At 36.1% G+C, this 23354-nt stretch overlaps 1 protein-coding gene across 5 annotated transcripts in view; it reads left to right on the forward strand.

Annotated features, from left to right (window-relative positions):
• The window catches only part of VPS13B (vacuolar protein sorting 13 homolog B), a 411590-nt gene that overhangs the window by 335636 nt on the left and 52600 nt on the right, over nucleotides 1–23354 (forward strand). For all 5 annotated transcript variants that reach the window (XM_040695919.2, XM_040695916.2, XM_040695918.2 and 2 more), the window contains exons 40-42: nucleotides 13928–14124; nucleotides 19812–19993; nucleotides 21737–22086. In XM_040695919.2, coding sequence (XP_040551853.1) covers nucleotides 13928–14124; nucleotides 19812–19993; nucleotides 21737–22086 — 729 coding nt within the window. The remainder of the gene's footprint in view (nucleotides 1–13927; nucleotides 14125–19811; nucleotides 19994–21736; nucleotides 22087–23354) is intronic.

A 23354-nucleotide genomic window follows, 5' to 3' on the forward strand; every position in this document is an offset into this window, starting at 1 on the left:
CCAACTTTGTTGCTTTTGTTTGTAGAGGGAAGAGAAAGAATGTATGTTTCTGCCACAGAATAGCATGTTGCATTTTCTTTAGAGATTTCAAATAGTTTGATCTTTTCATGTGAAGGCAGAGAGAGAGAATCCCAGATGCACTTGCAAGAAACTGCAACAGGATTGTATTTATTTCGTGAGATAGAGAGAATTTGAACTTCTTCCTGTTCACCGGACATTGCAACCCCTTTCCATTTAATTACTAATCCCTCACTGTCCTGTCTTCATATGCTACAAATGTTCTTTGGCTCTGTGTGATGTACCATTCTTTCAGATAGATACTATTTAATGAAGCACTTTAAGTTTCCCTGCTGAACCTTTTTTAATGTTTTAAGGAGTTCCTCTTCAGTGACATTTCTGAGGTGTTTCTAATTCTCGGATACTACAACCATTATCTGGCATCACTTCTAACACTTATATCTGGAGAGCAGGAGTTTCTCTTGTACTTCGGTATTCTTTGGTAGAGTGGATCAACACAATTCCAAAACTCATTGTTCAGAAGAAAGAGAAGAAACTCTTTAAGTATCCTATCAAAATAAAGTGATTAATAAGTCATGATGATTTCAGATTGAAGACATAGTCTGTACCAGAGAAGACATATGAGAACCATTCTAGTTTTGCAGTTTAGTATCTTGTAAAACATTACGACAAAAAACTATCACGGAATGGCTAGTAATTAAAAATAAAACAATAAATGTAGAAGTGTCTAAATCAATATGAAGAAATGTCACACGCTGTTTTTAGCGGAAACTTGTTTCTTCCAAAATAGCTTCTGTAATTGTGAGAGGAGCAGAAGCTTGGTGAAATATCTTTATTGTATTTCTTGCTACCCCCATTGCCAAGATATTTTCTGGATATAATTTATCAAGACTGTGCTTATGTAGTAATTGAGATTCAAATTAAATGACGCATCTATTTCTAACTTCTTACTAAAGAAGAAAGTATAATTATATTGCTTTAGGAACATGAAATCAATAAAGTGAAGCAAAATTCAATTTACTGTTGGGCTTACAAGTGTTTGGTTGCAACCTTGTATAGCTAACTGAAAGAAGTTAATACTGAGCTCTTTATCGAGAAAGAGGTGTGCCATTGATGCAGAGTATTCCTTACTCTCTGAAAAAAAAATATTATTTTAATTTTATTATTTAAGTCTGCCTAGTCCTTTGATTAAAAACTATTAACTCTTGACTATTACATCAGCTTCTGTTTTAATTCTGCTGATTATCCAATTGCTGCTCATTATCCAATATTTGAGATTTTTTTTGTGTTTAGAAAGCTCTAGATATAGCTATACATCTAAGTAAAGGTCAGTGTGGGACAAAGGAGTATACACAAGAGAAGCAGTTTAATGTTCTCATAAAAAGAAAAAACAAATAGGCTGTGTCTTATGCAATTAATGTGATAAATACTGCCTCTAAACCACCACTAATGTACCATTTGTGTTATGGAGATCTACCGAAAAGGCCGTCAAGCAGCAGGAGACTCAGATATTGGCAGAAGCATACCCTTTTGATTTTAACCATTGCTAAGATTATTTTTAAAGCTATGAAGAAGAAAAAGCATTTTGCGCTGGTAACTTCACTTAGGACAGCACAAATTTCTTAGGAGTGAAGTTAATCCTCATGTTGACTCCATCTAATGTTACTTAAGCCAGGGTAATCCTTTACTGCCCAAATCAGAAAGGGCAAGGGGTACAATAGTGTTCATGTGGGAATCATATTCACAGATCAGGAGCAAAGTCCAATTTGGAAACATTTCACAGAATGAATTCACAAGGTAATAAGCACAATGAAGAAAAGGAGTAGAAATACCAGGACTTTAAAATATTGAAGATTGTTACTGGTATGTCAAAAGGGATGCCCTCTGAGATTTTGTCAGTTTTAACAGAAGAGACTTTTAAAACCTTCAACTAGACTGCTGGTTGGAGGAAGTCTGATGATTGAAGACAAATCAATGAGTAACTTTAAAAGCATGGTTACATTTAGGATATTAGCTAGTGTAGAATTTCTATAGCTAAAATTCTTTGGAATTATGCATATATTTATACATTTGTCTCAGCAAGTATTCACTTGTGAAGACTTAATTAAGGTGTACTTCAGTTTCCCACTTTAACTCAAAACCATAGTTTTAAGTCAACCAGCTCACTGTTACAGGGCAGCAGGTCTTTTATTTGCACTGCCACCTTCTTCTGTAGCACTGAAAGTTGGAGTCTGCTGGTGGTGATTATTTTCAGTCTTGCTAATCTGTCCATAAAATGTTTTCCACTGACGACTGGACATAGTAATAGCCACCAGGCAGAATACCTTTTATAAATAAATCTGGGGTGTGGAAGAAGTGAACATTTCTAGTTCCAGACGATAGTTTAGGGTTATACATACTATGCAGGTAATACCAGAGTCCCAGAACATAAAGGATAATGAAAGAGTATGGTGTATTCTTCACCATACCAAGGAACTCTAATGTGCATTTCAGGGATGTGATGTAGTGCTAAATTCAACCATGCCTGTACAGTTCCTTGAATCCACCAGGTTGCAACAGCTGAGGAAAGTTACCTTCTTCTTTTTTGTATGTTTTGGGTGGTGGTGGGTTTTTTTACAATTTGAAGGAGGGAGTTGCAGGACAAAATTCTGCTTCTGATTCAATAGTGATTTTTGGATTGCAGAGATAGAATATGGAATTAGCTACAGTTAGTGATTTGGGCTCAAAGAAAGTGGTGATGCATGTTTGTTCTTTGAGGCTTAAAGCTATACTTCCACTGTGCTTCTGGTTTTCCAAAGTATCAACCCACAGAGAATCTACCTACTGAGAATCTCAGATTTAGTTTTGTCTTTGCCTCCAAGTGGACTACATTTATTCAGAAGACTGAAGAGGAGTTCTTACTGTACAATACTTTAATAATAATCTACTCTGATTTCCTCTGAGCAACTTTTTTCTATCATTTATCTCTACCAGAAACAACTTTGACAAGTTTGTGTTAACAGGAGAGGGAGCAAAAATTGAAGTTGGTTGGGTTCACCAAGAAAGGAAAGCAGTTTGCCTGCTAACAAGGCAGTATTTGGCTTTTCTTTGCAAGAAGGTGAACAAGACACACAGATTATTTACTCTACAGCTGGGGCACTTGTCTAGCTAGTGAAGTTTTACAGAGATGCTCAGTATTTTCCATTTCATTGTAGTAGAGTTATCTTCCCAGTAAACGATGTTGCTGGCACTGCCCCATAGCTCAAACAAGAAGCTCTGTATTGTGACAATTGCATTTACACAGGTGGCCATGTGGAGAGGAACAGATTTATCTAATGGAAGTGATCAAATCGTGTGTAATATTCTGAATTCTGAGCTCTGTGATTTATTAAGCTGCATCACCAGTACTGACGTAAAATTCTTTCTCCTGAGTTCCTATCCAGTTAAAGATACAAGCTGTTAATGCTCACAAGACAGAAGGAAGATAATTGATGGTCTTTGTTCTTTTCTGCATATGAAGTCAAAATATCTACTGAGCTATAACCCTCACAGGCTTTTATATTTGTACCTGCCAGGATTCCTGTTGCATGCAAATGCACACAGTGCTATAGTCAGCATTATAAAAGCAGATAAAAAGATGTTTGTGTCCCAAAGGTTCCTTTTTTGGCCTTTCTTCTTTATACAGTGACCTAATAAACAGAGCACTTACTCCTGATTTAGTAAAGTGGTGATTACATTAACGGGATCTTATGGCCTACAGGAGGAAAGTAGGGAAGTGAGTATCGTTCTGAAGTTGTCAGGACTTAACTGAGATTTAATAAAGAAGGACTAGGTAAATAAACCCTGTCTGGTACAATTCGCTTGGAGTATTTGCTGGGATTGTGATGAGAACATAAAATATTTCCACCTTTGAACGGTGAGGATTCAAAAAAAGTGTCTCTTGCTCTGCGCTACATGCTTACGGTATGTAAGTAAAACATTTGCAAACTCTATGGTCTGGAGCCTGATTTTTTCAACATTGTCAGCCAATAAACAGTCATTTTCTAACACCTCGTGGTTGTTTAAACAGTGGCTTAAGGAAGCAAGGGCTTAAGAATGACTGACATTAGACCTACTGTAAGTCATTATTCCAGGAAAGATTTGACATGACAGTCAACAGGAAAAGAATTATGATCAACGTCAAAGACATTCATTTTCCCTTTTGACGGAGAATACCTCATTTTTGGCTGGCTCTGCTTCCTTTTTGCATTTCATTCCCTGTTGGAGCTACAATATTCAGCTGGGCATTTGAGTATCTGGGAAAGGAGCTTTTTGGAAAACCACAACTTTTATTTATCTTTGATTCATTTCTTACATTTCCAAAGCAACGTCTATTTTGGAAATCCAGATAATTTGTGTGTGGCAGGTTAGTGACTGAAGTTCACAGTGTTATTGCAGAAGTAAGTTGTAAAGTTCAGCCGTGCTTATCGATGTACTTGGTTGTTTGCAAATTTTTGAATCTCCTGTCATGCAGTTGTATCATCTTTAAGCAATCAGACTTTTCAAATGAATGGTGAAATAGTTTGTCTGACTGTTGGGAGCTGCTTGGAAGTCAGTACAGTACTTCATCTGGGATTCTGCTTTTCAAAACGTTTCACATTAATTCTGCGTTTTGGTGGTATCTGAAATGATTGTAGTTGTGCAGAGTGTTTTTATGATGTCTCTACTACGTGAAGAATTGCAGCAAACTTGAAACAAAACAATGCAGTAGAATTATTGAGCATATCTGACCGTGAAGTAGAACTTGCCTTTCATTATAGTGTAGGAAATTCTTTTCCCATCACTAAACTCAACGTTTATACGCATACATGCGTACCAAAATGAATGCAGGTCATTATGTAAACATCCGCTCTATTTAAGAAGGTTGAAGACTGGCTTTTAGCCTGAACCAATTACCCTTCAGACGATCTGCATGGAAGTATTGTGATACTGGCAAAATTTTGCACATTTTTGGATGTTTTTGAACAACAAGGCTCTGGCTATTAATGATATGCATTGTCTTCGTTTTCTTTCCAGGGAGGAAGTAGGGGCTAAAGAAGTTGCAGTGTTATACATTGAGTCTTAAGCAGATGTTGAAACAGAGCCTGTTCTCTTTAGGAATTCCAGCTTTAAACATTATTTGTGAACTTCCTTGCCTGGGAGTAGGATTAGCTCAGACTTTACTATTTTGTTACTGTATTTTGTGTGTATAATCTTAATTATTTTGCTGTGTGATCTTAGTGTTCACTGCATCAAGATGAGACTGTATCGCTTGGACTGTGGTTTCGGTGCAGTCTGCAGGGAGTTAAGCGTAACTTGTTGGGAATGTTAATGGAAGTTGTGCATAATTTGCCTGTGCATCACACTGAAATTTACCCTTTGGGGTTATTGAGCTAGTGAAAGTTCTGCTGGGTGCCAGAAGACTGACGAAACCATCAGATTATGCTAATGACAGATTTACACTCTCATTGTGTTTTGTACTCTTCAGAGTTTGTAAGTCTGAGTTATGAAATTTTGCAAACCGACGTCCTTTCTGCTGTACGGTGATTTTGTGGCACTTTCTGTAGGAGCTGAGCTTTACTGTGGTGAGACTATGTGGTCAAAATATCCCATTTACTTAAAATTACACAGCACTTCATGTATTAATAGGTTGCTACCCTCAGTCCCAGAGGTGACTGCATTTCAACAGTATAGTGCTTACGTTGTTAACAAATACTGAAACCCAAAAAATGAAAGCCTTAAATTAAAAGTGAAGGATTGTTCCTATATCAGGGAAAGAGAATAAAAAAGTAGTGCAAGAAGTAGCTAAGTCTTTAATGTAAGATCTCCTATCGAGATTACATTGATAAACAAGTATAAATTTGTTTATCAATATAAATTAAGAAAATAAGCAAGGTCTCAGGAGCTTAAATGAAATGCTGTTGCTTTTGCTTTTGGACAAGTGAGCAATCTTCATATGAGCTTGGTGTCGAGATGAATGACACCTAGTAGAAAAAAAAAAAGGGTTTGAATGTTATAAGAATACATACATTTTCTTGTTTAAAAAAAATCCTGCGAAACTCTTCTCAATTAAAGCGTAGCACTGCTCTCCACTCTCTTAACAAAAGCCGTTAGTGTGTTTAGAGTAATTTTCCTGTAATGAAAAAGTCGGTATCTGTGACAGATTACATTACTATACACACCTGCGTTCGTTCTGAACCTGCTCGCCTGATAAATTGATAAGATAAGTTGGTCACATGTTGTTTTAAAAAGGCAAAGAACGGAGTTCCTAATAAAAGAATGCTACATATTTCTTCTAAAAGGTTAAAAAGCATTTCTCAGGGCTCTTAAATTACCATATTCTGATACCAAGGGAAAATAAAACCTGGGCTTAGAGTCTTGTTTGTACTTAGAGGGCTTTCCGGACAGGAAGGCAATCTTGATGCAATTCAGTAAGCCACAATACCAGTGGGGCATTACAGGTGAAAAATTTGCAGCTGTACCCCTCACCACAATGTATTACAACTGTACAGTGGAATATTTCCTGTACAGAAATAGGGCTTGGTTAACTTTGTTTCCCAAGAGTAGATCACATTAAAATGTTATAAAATCATGATTTCCTGCATTTGAATGCTTGTGGTTTCTCAACTGGTTCCAATATTACAAAGGGTTTTTTATAGCTTCTATTAGTTGAAGATGTATAGAAGCTTTTTTTTTTCCCAAAGTCAGCTAAAAGGCAGCTATGTGTTTCTAAAGAGCAATTTTTCTCGGAAGACATGACTTTTCTTTCACATCTCTTTATTCTAGTTCAGTACTTAATTTACTTCATCAGCTGCAGTACAAATGTAAACGTAAGCAAAATTAAATAAGTCCATGAACAGCGCCACCGATAACGTTATTACATGAAGCTGAAAGAGCTGAGGTGTATGTTATTAAACAGAAGAAGTAGTTATTTTCATTATTCAGCCAAAGGCCTCGACACGCATAGGAAAAAAAAAAAGAAATTGGGCAGATATTCCATTTTGTAGCAAATATTTAAAATTGAAAGTGGTTCAACAAAATCAGTCCTAAAGCTACGACGCCTCAAAGAGAAATGAAGCAAACTCCGTGAAGAAATTTTGTTTTTTAAATGTTGTCATTTGTGGTGTCGGATTATTACTGACTGCTGAAAACTGAAATAGTGCCACAGTGGAATAACTGTTACAGCCCAAAACATAAGGGGTGTTTAAAGGGAAAAAGCAGTGTCAAAGGAATAGAAAATCCTAACAAAATTACAAAGGGATTGCAGTGAGGGGGGGGAACAGCAAATACTTTGTACAGCTAAAATGTATTTACTAGTAATACCAAATCTAGTAGTACTACCAACAGATTAAATGTTTACCTCGCTGTAAACCACCTTATTTTTTTTCATTTGGCTTTTCATGGAAAGGGAAAAGTGGTGGTCTCTGGCTGCGCCACGAGAGGTTTCTAACACTGACAGTGTTAGGAGAGAGACAGTGGCAGCCCTGAGGAAGGCTACAACAGTGTTCTGCAACTGGGAGCGTGGTTTCTCAGAGTCAGTCACAGGAGAAGATAAAGGGCCTTGTGAATGTTGAAGATCCCACAGCCGGCCAAGGTGGTGATCTGGTGCTCATACTGGATTGGGTGTGTAATGCAAATGGGCATATCAAGGAGCTGTTGTTCTATTTAACACAGAATAACATTTAATGTTTAATATTGTAGAGATAAATATTGTTATATTTTTCTATTTAATATTATCTCTTTTGAGCATGTTTTATACATTATATGTTTTTCTGCAGGTGGGTTTTTTTTTTTTCTGCTTTTATGTAACTCATAATTTGAAATCAAACTTAGTAGTTAAGTTCTACATGGTCATAGCCAAAAATTTTCCCTGTGTGAAAATCTGGATAAAACTTTTTATTTTCTACTGCTGCTGCTTCTGTTCACCTGAAGGCAAAACTGTATTTTTAGGGCAGTTGGCCCTGGAACAGGAAAATATCCTAAAAACAGGATAGCTTTATTACAGTGCAATCAGTTTATTCCTACTCAGGAAGCTTGAGTTATAATCTCAGCATGGGTTGGCGTCTGACACAAAGTACAAGTTTGTATTGTATTCTGCCTCTCGTTCACTTAGGTGGCCCTACTCAGAGAAGATAAAACACACACATGCTTCCTGTCTTCAGTTTTCTTGTACAGTAGTTGTTTCTGGAACAAGAATAACTTCATTTCCTAGAGGAAACACCCACCATCTGAGGGACTGAGAGTCAAGAAATAAGCATTTATTCTGCAGATCACTAATTTTCTAGCAAAAACTAAAACAAAACATAAATAAAAAAGGCAAAAAGGACGCATCACCAAAAATTGCCTTGAACAGATTCTCTTGTAACCAAACCATTGATATATTTCTGTTTAGAGATATGTATGTATATATTTAAAAATCTACTTTTAATACTGATTTTATTTTTTTCTGATATATTTTAATACTGATTTAAAGAATGATATTGTTTAGTATTTAAGTAATAAAACAACAAAACTTTTATATCCTCTTAATTAATTAACCTCACAGAACTATGCAGAAGGCTGTAGCTTTCTCCTAGACAAACAAAAAAAAAAAGTTTGTGAAAAAGATGTGATTTGCTAAGAAATTTAGATATTTAAATTACTTCTGTCCTAAACAGCAATGATGTTTGTCTCTGAGATCTGTCAATATCAGGGCAGTGTGTATGGTGAGTAATAGATGTGATCATTTATGGTAACCTGGAAGCTTGTAGAAGTTTGGTGGTGGCCCTTTGCTCGGCTGCAGAACTCAGCTATACAAATACTCCAACAGAAACTGGTGTTCACCCAAAGCTTTTAAAGCCCAAATTAATTACACAGTCTAAAACTGGAAAGATAACATCAGGTCATAGGGAGGTCTAGAATCATGTTGTCATCATAAAAGCCTTTAAAAAGTACATATGGATCAACAATCCTTTCTTTCCTGTTCTATCTTCTTTTTGCACAAAAATGTATGTAGAGATACAGAATACCCATGTGGTCAATGGGGTGTATAACACATGGATGAAAAGATTAATAAGTAACATGGTGTTAACAGATTCTGTAGCAGTTTCCAACCTTCACTTTTGAGATAGGAATTAAATTATTCTGGAACACATAATGTGTGACATAATGCATGATGAAAAAGAAAAAACATGGTCTGTCACATTGCAGTTCATACGTGGGATTATTTATGTTGGTTATCAATACTGTCTTGCTGATAGATTAACAAGCATTCAGGAAATGAGTTGAATGATGCAGGTTTTAAAAAGGGTTTTCGAGTTTCTCTTTCTTGTTTGATTGTTTTATGGTGTTTTATTGTTCTTTGTTTTTTTGGGGGGGTTGGTTTTTTTTTGGAGGGGGAAATTGGGGTTGGGTTGCTTTTTCTGTTTTGTTTTGTTTTTTTGCAAAATGTGTATGATCAAAACATCAAATCAAGTAGAGAACTGATATGTGCTCACAGAGGTGATATTAGTAATGTCTGTGCTGGAGTAATAAGCATGAAGATTTTTTCTTAAAACAGATTGAAATGAGAGAGCCACAGAGAATAGGAAATGACATTAAGTCTAAAGATTTCTGCTCCAAGGCAACTATTTCAGCAAAACTGTTTCTTTGTGTTCTGTGCATACAGGGGACAGAACTGGAGCTGTCATTCAAACACAGCTGCATTCCTTCCTATCACAATTATTAATACACAATTTTCATTCTTAATCCAAACAGTGTCCCACAGTCTCCCAAGTCTGTAGTCCACAGGTAACAAGAAAAAGGAGGAACCTTCAAATTTTCTAAGTGTTCTGTTTTAAATTTCTTTCTCTGAGGTATGGAGTTGAGGTTGATTTCATGTACCTTTTCACTTCTACTTCTGTTCACTGTTGTCAATGCTACTGAAAAAAGCATTTAAGTGATGTTGTACCCTCCACTGCTATAGTCAGCCCTCTGAATGAATGTGCAGTAGTATTTGCTTTTCTTTCAGAACTCAAAATGAAGATTCCTGGTTAAATCTGAGACCAGAGTTAAATAGTTCCATACACATATAGGTGACATATGCTGTAAAGTAATTACTCTTTTTACATTTTACATGGGAATGGAGCCATTGTAATGAAATTTTTTTGAGAGCTAGGAAAAGACAAAAGGCTATGGGGTGCTATCTCTTGAAGTGCTTGCTGTTTTGCAAAGCTTTTGCGGTTGGATGTGTTTCTTCAGTGTTTTGTTTTGGAGAGGCAGCACAAGTAGTCACATTTGCTAAGAGGTAACAATTATCCAAATTATAGCTTAGGTTTTATTCAAATACAGTAAGGTAGAAGTATGGTATTTAATTCTACATGTGGGATTTTTTTGTTGTAGCTAATTCATTTATTCCCACTGCCTATGACTCAGTTTTGGAGTTGTAGCCCATTTCCAGGCTTTCACAACTATTGTTTTTGGCAACTAATATTGCCCAGAGCTACCATCTTTCCTTAAATTTATCCAGATCAGGCATTAGTAATAAACCCCCTGGAACAAATAAAGCTAGATATGTAGGAATCAAAGATTCTAAGTTAACCAAGTCTTTTGAAAGCTTCAAACTAGAAAGCTTACAGTTTGGATAGTACCAGAGCATGAGCCATATTTTGTATAGGCAATCACTTAAAGTGTCCTTTGACTTTTTACTTCTGATGTGTAGATGATATCTAGAAATGCATCGTATCTTGTTCTTATAAATTTCTTGACGTGTTGCAACAGTTATGAAAATTTTCCTCAGCAAAAGTAAATAGGAATAATCTTTTCCGCACGCCTACCAGCCTGCCTTAATTGGTAGATGATACATTGTTCTATCTGGCTGCTCATACAGCTGAGTCCCATGGTAAGCAATGCGTCTTTCCAAATTCTTTAGAATTCACTTAGGTGGTTACCATGAAGTTCCTGGAAACAAATGCACTGTGGTAGCTTATACTGGAGCCTGAAGATGAGTTGTTACTTCTTTATGCCATAATAGTTATTTTCATCATTTTACTTTGTTGTCTTTTCCTCAAGATAAGGTTCTCTATTTCCACCACCTACTGAGTAACAGCATTTTTTTTTTTAAACATTATATATGAAATCTGTTTGGTTGGGCTTTTCTCCAGCTTTCATTCTGCCTTTATTTTCATTCTCTATTTTACTTTCCTCTCACCCTACTAATAGTTTTTCATACTGTAGTGCAACTTGTGAAATTCCTTTATTGTGCTTTTTAACAACTTCTTCCAGCTCATTAATCGTAGTGGGAGCAGAATTTATCGCCTTGCTTAGCCTCTTTTAAAATGCCTGCTACCTGCCACTCTGTTCCAGTTTTGTGAGGTTGTCATTAGAGAGAGATTATTTTCCTTCCATGTTGGAAAAAATATTTTGTTCTGAGATGTAATCTGAAAGAAATATTGTAAATAATAGGATGGCTTTTCAAGACTTTTGTTGCATGTCTTACTTAATAGCATTGAAATGACAGCTTAGGTGTTGATAGGCAACAGAAAGCACAAGGCCAAACCAAGTATTCAAACACATTGAATTAGACTCCTAGAAACACTCAAGGTCGCTTTAAAGACGGTGATTTAAAAATAAACAGAAGTAAATACTGCTGCTTGAATCAATGTCATATTTTCAGAAGCATTGTGCCACTGTGAAAGGCTGCAACCTTTTGTTAGAAATTATACAGATCCTTTCATAATCATACAATTCCAAGACCTCATTGAAGGATAGGAATATTACTGTACTATTGCAGCTTTTGAGTACTTGTCCTCAGGCATTAAAAGCTAAAAAACATTCAACACTGAGAAGTTTTGAAGATATCTAAATGTGCTGAATTATGACAACAATTAAACTCTATAGAGAAACTAAGAGTAAGGAAATAAATGTCACATGACTTTGAAATATGGCTACAAACATAATAATTCGATAAAACTTATTGTGCACAGTACAATTGTAGAGTTGGCAGCATAGAACCAATAAAGATGTTTTCTGGATCATCAAGCTCAGTTCTGTCCCACTGGAGGCAGTGCTCGTCATTGCTTCTGTCTTATTAGCAAATCAAGTTTTTAAAAGCAGCTGTGATAAACACAAAAGCTGCCCTCAGACCTCTTTCTTTTTCTCTCATGTTCCATTCCTAGTCTTATTATTTATTGGTAGAGCAACTCATTTTTGACCCCCAGTTTCTCCAGACTTGTTCCTCCATTAAGTGTTTATCTCCCGAAGTATCTGGAGAACAATGGTATTTCTCTTCATAGAATCATTAAGGTTGGAAAAAACAACTAAGATATCTAGTCCAACCATCAACCTACGCCCACTATGCCCACTAAGCTATGCCCCTCATTGCCACATCTACACATTTCTTGAACACCTCTGGGTGATTCCACCATTTGAATTGATGGTTGATTCTGCACAGGTTTCAATGTGAGTGAGTATTAACACTTTAAACATGAATAGTATGGAATGCATTACCTAGTCCAGAGCTACTGGCATCAGAGCTTTGTAGCAGTTATCAGATTTATTATTTTTTCTTCCTGACATAAAAAAAACCACCAGTGTCTGCGGTTGCTTTTTTCCATCATCAGGTATCGCTGTGACTTGACAGATGCAGTAAAAATCCATGTTTCAAGCTTTGTGGTTCCACACATTAATTCTTGCAAGATTCTTTGGAGGAGATTATTTATGTTTCTTTGCCCTCTCCAGCTTGAACCACTGAGCTCCCTGAATTTTCCTCCTTAACCTTCATTCCCATTAATTAATCAGCCTGCAGTCACCTCTGTAAGCATTATAGTCCTTACTGAGTAGCAAGTAAAATACTCATGAGGCTTATTTTGTGGCTGCATTTAGATTTACTAAAATCTCTGATGCATTCCTACTTTTTTCCTGGTTATTTTTATGTGTCTATATACACACATACAAAGATACTGAAAGAAAATATAAGAACATATGCATATGAATACATAGGCTTTTTTTTTTTTAACTATTTGTTTTCAGACCACTTGACCCTTATTTTGTAGTTGTAATTGTGGATTTTTGCATCTTAACTGTAAAGTTGTACTGAGCTGTTGTACTGAGTTCGCTCTTATTTTCAATTCATATTCTCATTCATTTTCATTATATTACCAAAAAGAAGGAAAAAAAAATGTATAAGACAGCTTTAAAATCTGCGTTTTTATTATGTTTTTTTATGTTTTGCTTAGAAATGCCTCCAGTGACATTCCCTCCTGTTCAGTGAAGCATCCAGGAGCAATCGAGTTTGGGATATTTACAGGCTTAAAATAGGGAATGTGATTAAAATAAAACTGCTGTGTATTTGCTAGGCTTAAGTTTTCAAAAGCCGTCTAAATTCCATATTCCATGACAGAGAAGATGATGGGATTACAAATACACAGTGATTTGTCGCAGTATTTTTATTCATGAGCTGACCTTCCACATGGCATCATGCTGCCCATCATTATTTTTCCTCTGCGTCTTTGGTCATTTTAATATATCAGTGATTAAATGAGTAATTAACAAGTTAGTATTTTTAATGTAATAAAACCAAAGAGCTAATTAAAGTAAAAAGTGATATTTAACAATGATTAAAGTAAGCTTGGGTAGTGCACTGTAATGACATCTGATTGATTTTTCGACTGCATAATGCAAATAATGATTCATTGCATTGTCTTTGTTGTTCTTGGATACCATGGAGCAAACAGCTATTTCTTTCTGTAAGAGAAAGATTGAACTATTATACCGCAGTGAAATTTGAAAGACATTTTAAGTCAAGACAATACAGAATCTGAGTAATGGCTACAATTCTGGTTTTCCATGTGGCAATTTATATTTTTCTTTAGTTAGTTTTCCATTTGCGGTGTGAATTGTAAATCCCATTATTATGTTTGCGATGAAGTATAATTACATCTCCTTTTTATCACAGATTCCCTGCAGCTTGGAGTACTGGGATGAGCTTCAGAAATCATTTGTTGCATTCCGGGAATTCAGTCTATCGGAAAGCAAAGTCTGTGAACTGCAGCTGCCCAACGTCAGCCTTGTGAATGATCAGAAAGAGCTCATAGCCTCCGATCTTTGGAGGATTGTCCTGAACAGCAATCAGAACGTGGTTGATGACCAAAGGTAATTTTAAAGGAGGCGTATTTAAAAGAAAAACAGAAATCTAATGCTGCATTCTTAGGAGATCTTTTTAAAGAGGCTTGGGAAATAAGATACTGTTTTCATATATGGTAAGAGGAGCAAGTCTTAAAAGAGCTTCAAACCATAGTTTACCTTCACACAGGGCAGGGAGTGCGTGCTAAAAGAGCTCTCTCTTAGATTTATAAACAGTCTGAAATTATTATCATTTTCTGAACACCGTAGTTACTGAAAAGTGACGAAAACCTGGTGGGCTGCATCCTGAAACCTCTTAGCTGCACAGGTTTGTAAAATTAGGTAATTAACAGAAAGAGTCTGAGCCACAATCCACTGTGTAACACAGTAGTCATCATCTTCTATACCCGCCTCCATGTGTAAACTTTAAACTTGCCAGTGACTAAGGCAAGTCACGTTTCTATTAAGTAAATTTTTGAAACAAAATTATGGTTCTTCAAGAGTAGTACATTCTTATTTACACAGTTTGCTTACTGTGCTAACAGAAAAAAAATTTCATCCGAATTTTAAAACTTCAGGGATTGATATTTCATTATGTTTACAGCTGGAGGTTTTGTAAGCATACAGTGACAGAAATTCACTGTTTGCATGCATTCCGCTTTGATTAATAAGTAAAGTTACAAGAAATGAGTACAAGATCCTTCATAAAAGGCAGTGGAATTGCTGTCAAAGACCTTCTTAACATGGGTAGTTAGAGTGGAAAACCCAGAATGACCCTGTTGAATCATTGGTATTTGCCAATTGCTGTTGTCTTTGTATGGACACATGCTTGAGTGCATGTGCTGTGTTCATATACATGTATGAGAAGCTACAGAATGCAGAGAAATCAAGAAATACAAACATGGCTAACAAAATCAATGAAGAAAATTAAACATCTGGTTTCTGTTAATAGTATCAGGTTGGAAATGATTTCTTGATGTTAATTGTGAAAGAATGCATTTTCATCATTGAGAAGTTAAGTGTTTTAGACAAGGTTAATTCCTCTGAATGTGGGACCTTGGCAAAATTGCCTTCCTGGTCAGCTTAACACCACAGAAATTTGAACTCAGTGGGAACTGAAAATTAAGTAGTGAAATTTAGAAGATTTTTTTCACCAAGGCATTTGACACTGTAATCATGTTTATTGTTTTCTGCTCAGATAGGGTTCGTCACCCTATCACCTATGTGATATACCCTATCACCTATGTGATGTTCGATTCAGGGAGCTCTGATAAGCTAATGAGTAGTAATTATTAAGAAAGGTTCTTGAGTTCAAATGAAATACAATTTTTATTTTATTTTTTTAATTTTTAATTACAACAGCAGTTTGAACTGTGATTAACATCAGAAACATTTTAGAGCACAGTATGAATTCACCTGCCCAGAAGGCCTAAACTCAGCAGGGAGTTTTCAACAGGGAGGCTGCAGGCCTGCTGCAGAATAGTGAACATCCTCAGTGCTATCTGAGTTTCGAGATAAATGGGGTAAAAATACTGAATGACCTTGAAGTACCAGAGGGCTCCCAGGAGGACAATTTATCTGTCCACAGCAATGACACTAGAAGCTCTATGTTCTCCAGACTCCGTGTACACAAAGAACTAAAGCAGAAAACACATCTGACAGAACAGGATTTAAACTGAAGAAAAAGCAGCTCACTGAATAGGGAAAGCAGGAAGGAAAGAAGGCAGCAAAATGCATGCGGCACACCACTGAAGCATTTGAATGTCAATAAACAGAAGAGAAAGAGGGAACTTGTAGGAAGGTGCCTTGAACTACCAGCTCCTTAGGCACATATGCAGAGACAGCAGTCACTAGTTTAGGTATTTTTAGTGGCCTGATGAATTTATAATCATTTTATGATTATAAATATGCTAACACCTAAATATGCTAACAGTAGACTAGGAATCTAAGGATTCATATAGATCAGGATGAACTGCTTTTGGAAGCCAGGAACCCGAGGGATGCATGAAGCAAGCCTTCAATTTCAGTCAGAGAAGTGAAAACGTATTCACAGCTTCAGCAGCAGCTTCAGACAGAAATTCAATCTCTCAATATATGAACTTCAAACAAGGCTGCACTGCAAGCTTCCTTAAGGATGGAGTGATGTGTAAGAAATAATCCTGATGAATCTGAGTGAGCCTTCTCAGAGTAACTTAATGGGTGAGGAAAAGAGCAGTTGTTTCTCAGAGATGAGACTTTGACCTGTGGTGTTAGAGGCACACCATCTTTTTTCTTGGAGATAAAGCCAATAATGCCAGTTTCACATCACTGACCTGGATCTTTTCAGACCATTCACAACCAATGAAATACATGAAGTTACAGCTAAACAAATCAATAAATTTATGGAAGAGTTAAGCCTCAAAGGACCAAGTCCAGTAAAGAGAAATATGGTTTAGGAGATGGTGATAGATATCACAGACTTGCAAAGAAGGCAAGTCTTTCTTGACCCCTAGAAGGATAAGAAGTCCACGTTGGCAGTAGCTTTTCTGAAGCTATGGCTCTGTCTTCATCATATGAACATACTGTAACTAGGATGAATGTTTTCTTGTGAACAAGTGTCCTAAAATTTATCCTGTATTCAACTTCACAAAAAAGTCCCAACCCTTTTTCTTTTTGAGAGAGACTGCCCTGTGTCACAGTATACATCCAGTATTAGGCTTCTTCCTAAAGCAAGCAAGTATGTTTAATATGAGATCGTCTATACTTGTGAGAACAGCCACGAAGGCTGGTGCCAACTGTTTGACCGGGAAGCTTCAGGGCAGAGAGGTCTACAACTGAGAGCAAGAAGCAAAGGCCGTATAAAAGTTGCATCTCGGTTTGCCTGTGTACTCATGACGATTTGATGTTGATTAGGTGCTACAGCTGTATGACTGATTAGCAAATTTAATTGCTATTAATGGTGAAGTATAAAAATGCTTAGTCGTCGTTGAAGTTTATTTTTATAGTTTGATCCTCAATTTTGGGTCAGACCCTAACAGCTGCCATATGCACACAGCTGCTGCACAATGACAATATTTTTTCCCTCAAATTCTGCAGGGTTTTTTTGTTACAACCTTTATGATATGCTAATTATTAATACTAGAGAGCAGATCCTTGTTGTTTAAGTACTTCATTACTGATTCCTAACATCAGTCATAAAATATGAAATTTATGTGGCTCATGTGACAGAAAAACAAGGTTTGTGAGAAGATGTGAATCCAGCTGATATGTTGAGCAGTAGCTGACAGGCTAAGAAATATCAACCACAATGAATATGGGAATGTGCAACAATGTCATGATGCAAACACTGTGGTATGCAAGCTCTTTCTGAGATTGATCAGGAAGTAATTAGAAGTATAAAATCAAGGAGCTATGTGGCCAAGGACATAATACATATGTGTATGTTGTTTATTTTTAAGAATATGGTAGACCATTCATTATTCAATGAATGAATAAGAGTTAAATGAGCATCCATGAATGTTTATTCAGTGAATTAATACGTTTGAAAATGTAAGTGAAATAATTTACCATTCCCTTTGGGATTTAGTATAGTGTCTATGGAAAGAATCAATTATGGCATAAATGATGATTCATGGAAATCCTTAAAATAGAGAATTAAAAGGAAATTTTCATGGAATAAATCGTTTTTATAGATTGTGTTGCCATTTTGCAGAGCTAGCAAGTTATAATCGTAATGGCTTATATTTAGGGCTCTGTTTGGTTGATGAGACACTAAAGCCACTTCCCAGTTTGGCTCAGAATAGTTTATCGTTCTTTGTTTAAATGGGTTACGTTACAAAATGTTTTATACATTTGTATAATCTTCTTCCCTTCTTCACAGTGGATATTTTCTCATGTTGTGGTTTTATCACAAATAAAAGTTTTGGTTTAGAAATTCCACTCTTAAAATAGCAGGAATATAACAGGTCACTATTAAGTCATTGTTCCCAGTTGCCATATAGTTAGCTTGAACTGCTTTGCATGATGTAAAATTATCATACTTTATAATATCTCATGACTTCAAACATAGCTATTTTCCATTTTTAAAATTGTGATACTTAAGGATAATAAAAATAAAATGATGTTATTAAAGTCAGGTCAGTTTTATTTAGAATTTCCTCTACTTTTGCTGCACCCCTTCTACAGCATGCTGTGCCAAATGCAACACATTTCCTTTTTTCCACAATTGAAAAATGGTAGACTGTCCACAGTCCATTTTGTAGTTCTAGAACAGCCATGAGAATGTGAGATTTTCTTTATTGTTATATCATCTAAGGCATGAATTTTGATTGCACAATCAGATCCACCTCTATGATGTAGTAGTGCTCCTATTATAGTTCACTGACACCAGAGAAACTGTGGGTGCCCTATCTCTAGAACTCCTCAAGACCAGGCTGGATGCAGCTTTGGGCAGGAGAACTGGAGCAAGATGGTCTTTTATGTCCCTTCCAACCCAAAGCATTCTGTGATTTTGTCCATTCTTTATGTCCTGTCATGAAGCTTTGATAACTAGCTTATCTTTATTTGAGTTTACTGCTACATATGTTATGTACACAAATCTAATGATCCATTTGATCTCATTTATGATATTAAAAACCATACAAGCTAATTATTGTAACACAAAGTAAGTACTTACCCATGGACTTCCACACATTTACTGATGAACATTTTGACTACCTATATATATATGTATAATGTTGCCAACATACAGGAGTTAAGAAGACTTTGGTCCTAAAATCATAAAATGTGTTGATTTGAAAACTGCACTCTGAATCTAAAATATCTTTAAAATGTTATTGGTAATCTATTCATGGTGCTTTATAAAAGCTGATTATTTTCTGAAAAAATAATAAACAGGCCTTAGTTAATCCTTTGTTCAATTAATTTTATTTTCAGGTCTTAAATCAAGTCTATGCTTTTAAATGAAAAATCTAGTGCTAAACTGCACAGGGAATGAGAAGGAGAAACATTAAGGATGGATTTGGCTTAAATTAGAAAGTTTATTTGTACTTCAGTGGTGTCTTAGCAACCTATAGAATTGTAATGTAGTTTTAGTTTCTCTCAAGGGGCTGAAAGATAATGCTTGGAAATATTCATGGGGTCAGGAACACTACAAGGAAAAAAAATCAGTGAGATGGCATTTTAAACGTATAGTAAATATGTTGTAATAGGTGTTAGTAAAAGGCTCTGGGATAAGCATACAACAGTCAGAGATTCTTCTTAAATGATGACTGTAGAATAAGAAGGATAATGGAAAGAAAGTTTACAGGGACAGGGCTTAAGAATAAAGATAGTTACGTGGCTGTGAGTAGGTTTCCTTAAAATCAAATGTAAAAAATAATTTTCTTGGCCAGATTAACTTTCAGATCATTTTCATAGCACTAATAATGGTAATATACTTTGTTAAACTTATTTCATTTTTATTTTCTGTAAATATGCTTCATTTCAGTGATCCATGTGTTGAGTCAGTATATTGGAAGTTCACTGTGATGCAAGATGCACTGTTGGATTGCAGCCTTGCCTACCATGATCTGCTAGGGAAAAAAAAAATACATAAACTGACATTAGCAGTTAATTATGAAACAGAATGATGACATTGGCTATGTCAGAAAACCAGCATGGCACATGTTCAAGTCCTACTGTAAAGTGATAAAATCCTGCATCTGCTGAACCACCTCTTTGTTATCTGCCTTCCACAGCTCAGAAAGTGAATCTGGCTCACAAAGTGCATGCGATCAGCTTGTAACTCCTACAGCATTAGCAGCCTGTACCAGAGTTGACTCCTGTTTTACTCCTTGGTTTGTGCCATCAGTTAGTGTGTTGGTCCAATTTTCTTTCTTGGAAGTCCACCTCTGCCATCATCTTGATCAACTAGGCACAGGTATGTACTCCTTCATGCAGAATAATTAAAGCATATAGTTCATATGTACTGCTTAATCATCATTTTGCTCTCTGCAGTCCCCATTTCCCATTCTTGAAATAAATTATCACCAACAGCTACCAGACTTCAGGGTAAAACTCATGATTTCTGTTCTGTGCATTGAGCAAATACATTTCATAAGCAGCACGGCTGGCTGATCAGCCCCCTTCCTCCCTCAGGAATGGGTAACTGTAGAAGCAGTCCAGTTTTCTTAGTCTGATTAGTAGCAGCAGGTGCCACTTCATTTTTGAGCCATCTTAGTGGATGAATTTGATCTTCTAAATTTTCCAGTATATTAACAGTACTATTAAAATAACTGAAGACTTTGCAACCCCCTTACTAAGAATTCCTTGGAAGAGCTCTGAGAACTGCAGGTTTAACTGTTATTTCAATTATGATCACTTTTGGAGCTACATCTGTTTTTGTTCAGTGCTCTCTGTCATTGCATTAATGGCAAATACATTCCAAGAGATCTTTAGATTATTGTCTGATTTTTAAATGCCAGGAATGTTTTCCATGGAAGATGAGCAAATATCTTAGATAATTTTGACAGGACCAGCTTTGTTTAGGAATCATTTTTGGTTTTTTGCAAGTACTGTTATCAAATCATACCGAGCCTGACACTCAACATCTAACAAGTAATTGCTTGTCTATCGGCTACCTCTATCAGTACATAATCTTCCTCGCAATTACACTCCGTTTCCAGATGTCCAGTCTTTAAAATTGCATATGCTGGAAAAAGCAAAAAATCAGATTAAAATCAAACCCAGCTGTTTCTTTTTCTTCTACTTTTTTTTTCAACAGCAACTGAATTTATGCTGATGCTGCTGTTGCTGTTGTTATAGCACCTAAAAACCTTGAGATTTGAGGCTCTGCTATGCTGTGTTACACACGAAGGGAGCACAACACTTACTGTATCCATTACACTTTTATAGTATAATTGGGCTTGATCCTGGAACGTGATGAGTGTTTTGGTTCCAAATCTGTAGAGCATTTGAGCGTATGCTAATTTTAAGCATATGAGTTGTTCTAGCAATATAAATAATAGCATCAGTAGAAATACTCGCATACTTAATGTTACAAAGCAGTGTACCGAAGCTCAGCACTTCGCGGACTGAGACTTCAGTGAACATAATGAAATCCTTTTAATGATATGTTTCTCATACTTCAGTCTCAGGATGCTGTTTTATTTAACTTTTAGTAGTATGGGTTAATATGTTGCATCTCAGTAGGTTTGTGCTCTTAATTACTCTATAGTTGCTGCGAAAATGTTTTTCATTGTGGCGCCTGTTGGCCTGCACAATCACACTGCAACAAATGTTATACTGCTGATTCTTACTGTATTCATAATGAGCTATGTGTAGAACTTCATGTGCATCTGCCATAGCTAATACTGTCTTTGCTCCGAATAGGTGACAATTTGATGTATTGTGTGGTTTGCAGGTAAAAGAGTTTGGCTGGCGGATCTCTAGCATGAGACAATTTTAACTTGCAATTCCTTTTTTTCTCAGCTACTATTAATTGTAGTACTATTTTAAGTATAATAAATGGTGTGAACAGGATTAGTTTCAGATTTCAGAAATGCCTGCACTCTTCACTTGTTTTCATCATAAGTACATGCCATTAAAGGTAATTTGCAAACCCATACATGACATGGCAATAGTGATGTTCTACTAAAGTCTTTTTTGTTCTTTTGCCTTCCAGCACCACCAAAGTTTCTTCAGCCATTTTTATCTGATAAGAACATGCCATCTGAACTGGAATACATGATAATTTCCTTTGATGAGCCCCATGTTTATCTTCGTCAGTGGAGTGATGAGTCAGTGTTCCAGGAGCTCCAGTTTTCCACACAAGCTGACTGTAAACTTCTGGAGTGCCGAAATGTGACTATGCAGAGTGTTGTGAAGCCTTTCAAAATCTGGGGGCAGATTGCTATTTCTGGTGGCACAGGAAGAAGGCTGTTGGACTGCACAATAATGGTGGACCCCATTTTGATCCTTTTTGGCCAATATGCAATTCATTCTCTAAATACAGCAATTCAAGCTTGGCAGCAGGTACGCAAATCCAATACTGCAAAAATATATAGAGATATATATATTAGCCAGTGTGATTAATTTGATTGCAAATGAGGATACCAACTGAATTCATTTAAAGAAGTCCAAGATATAAAATCTTTAATTTATACTCAAAGTGTTTCCTAGTAGCAGTGAAAATTAGTAGGCATTGATTGCTAAATGTATCCCGAACACCTTGAGTTTTGGTGAAATTACATGGATCTGTATCAAACTAATCAGAATCTTGGTTTTGAAATGTGTAACATTCTGTTAATGTATGAAAAGGTGAGTGGTGCATGATATGTAAGCACAGCTCATTCTAAGTGGTAGAGCATATTGTTTCCAGCTACTACTTCTTTCCGTATTGAAGTTCAGCACTAGTTTCACGTTACATTCTCTACAAGCAGCATTAATGGCTGAAGCCAGTCCCAGCATAAAGAACCTTGCTTCTGCAATGACCCCTCGAAGGCCTGTAATTCCCTTATTCCACTACAGCCTTGAAATCAAATCATTCTCTTCATCTGCTTGAAGACCTATGTGGAGCCTGGGAATTAATTACCTATCATGGCACTACAATAACAAAGCCCCCCAAAAAAGGATAAAACATCTGTTTTATATCAAAAAATTCTTTTTTAAGGGCATTCCATGGTTTTCTTGTTGCAAAAGGACATTCATAAAACAAGATCTAGTGTGATTTAAATCTTTACAGCTGGCTCAAATATCAATGTGAACAAAAATCTTTGTAGCTCCAATTTCTGTTTTTTGTCATATTTTGAACAATGCTTTTAATAAAAAACAAACATAGAAAGTAGAAAAGAGACCGTGGTAGGCTATTTAAAGCCAAAATATATCTGACTTAGAACTAGTCCCTCATCTAAGACATGTGTGGCAACTACTGCAAAATGGCCTTCAGAAAGGTCAGTTTCCTCTTTGGATGGGAAAAAAAGGGTCTCTCAGACATAGTTATACATATAAATAAAATATGGTGCATAAATATTTAAATGTTTTAAACCACATCACAGTGTGAATGAGTGACTGACTACTCTGTGCCTTGAAGGAATATTCAGAGTTGAAAAAATGGAATTGTATATTTGATTAAGTAGAGCCATATGTCGCATAGTATATTGCTGACAGGTACATTCTATGAATAGTTGGTACTGATTTATACACGGATTTGGCAATGTTAACATGAGCCACAGGAGGATATACTTCTGTAATTGTTGCTGTAATTTTCTCGTTTCCTCTCATGTCAAGGGTACTTGCCACCA

Source organism: Gallus gallus, chromosome 2 (genome assembly GCF_016699485.2).
Source record: "Gallus gallus isolate bGalGal1 chromosome 2, bGalGal1.mat.broiler.GRCg7b, whole genome shotgun sequence".
In the NCBI taxonomy this organism is placed as follows: Eukaryota; Metazoa; Chordata; class Aves; order Galliformes; family Phasianidae; genus Gallus; species Gallus gallus.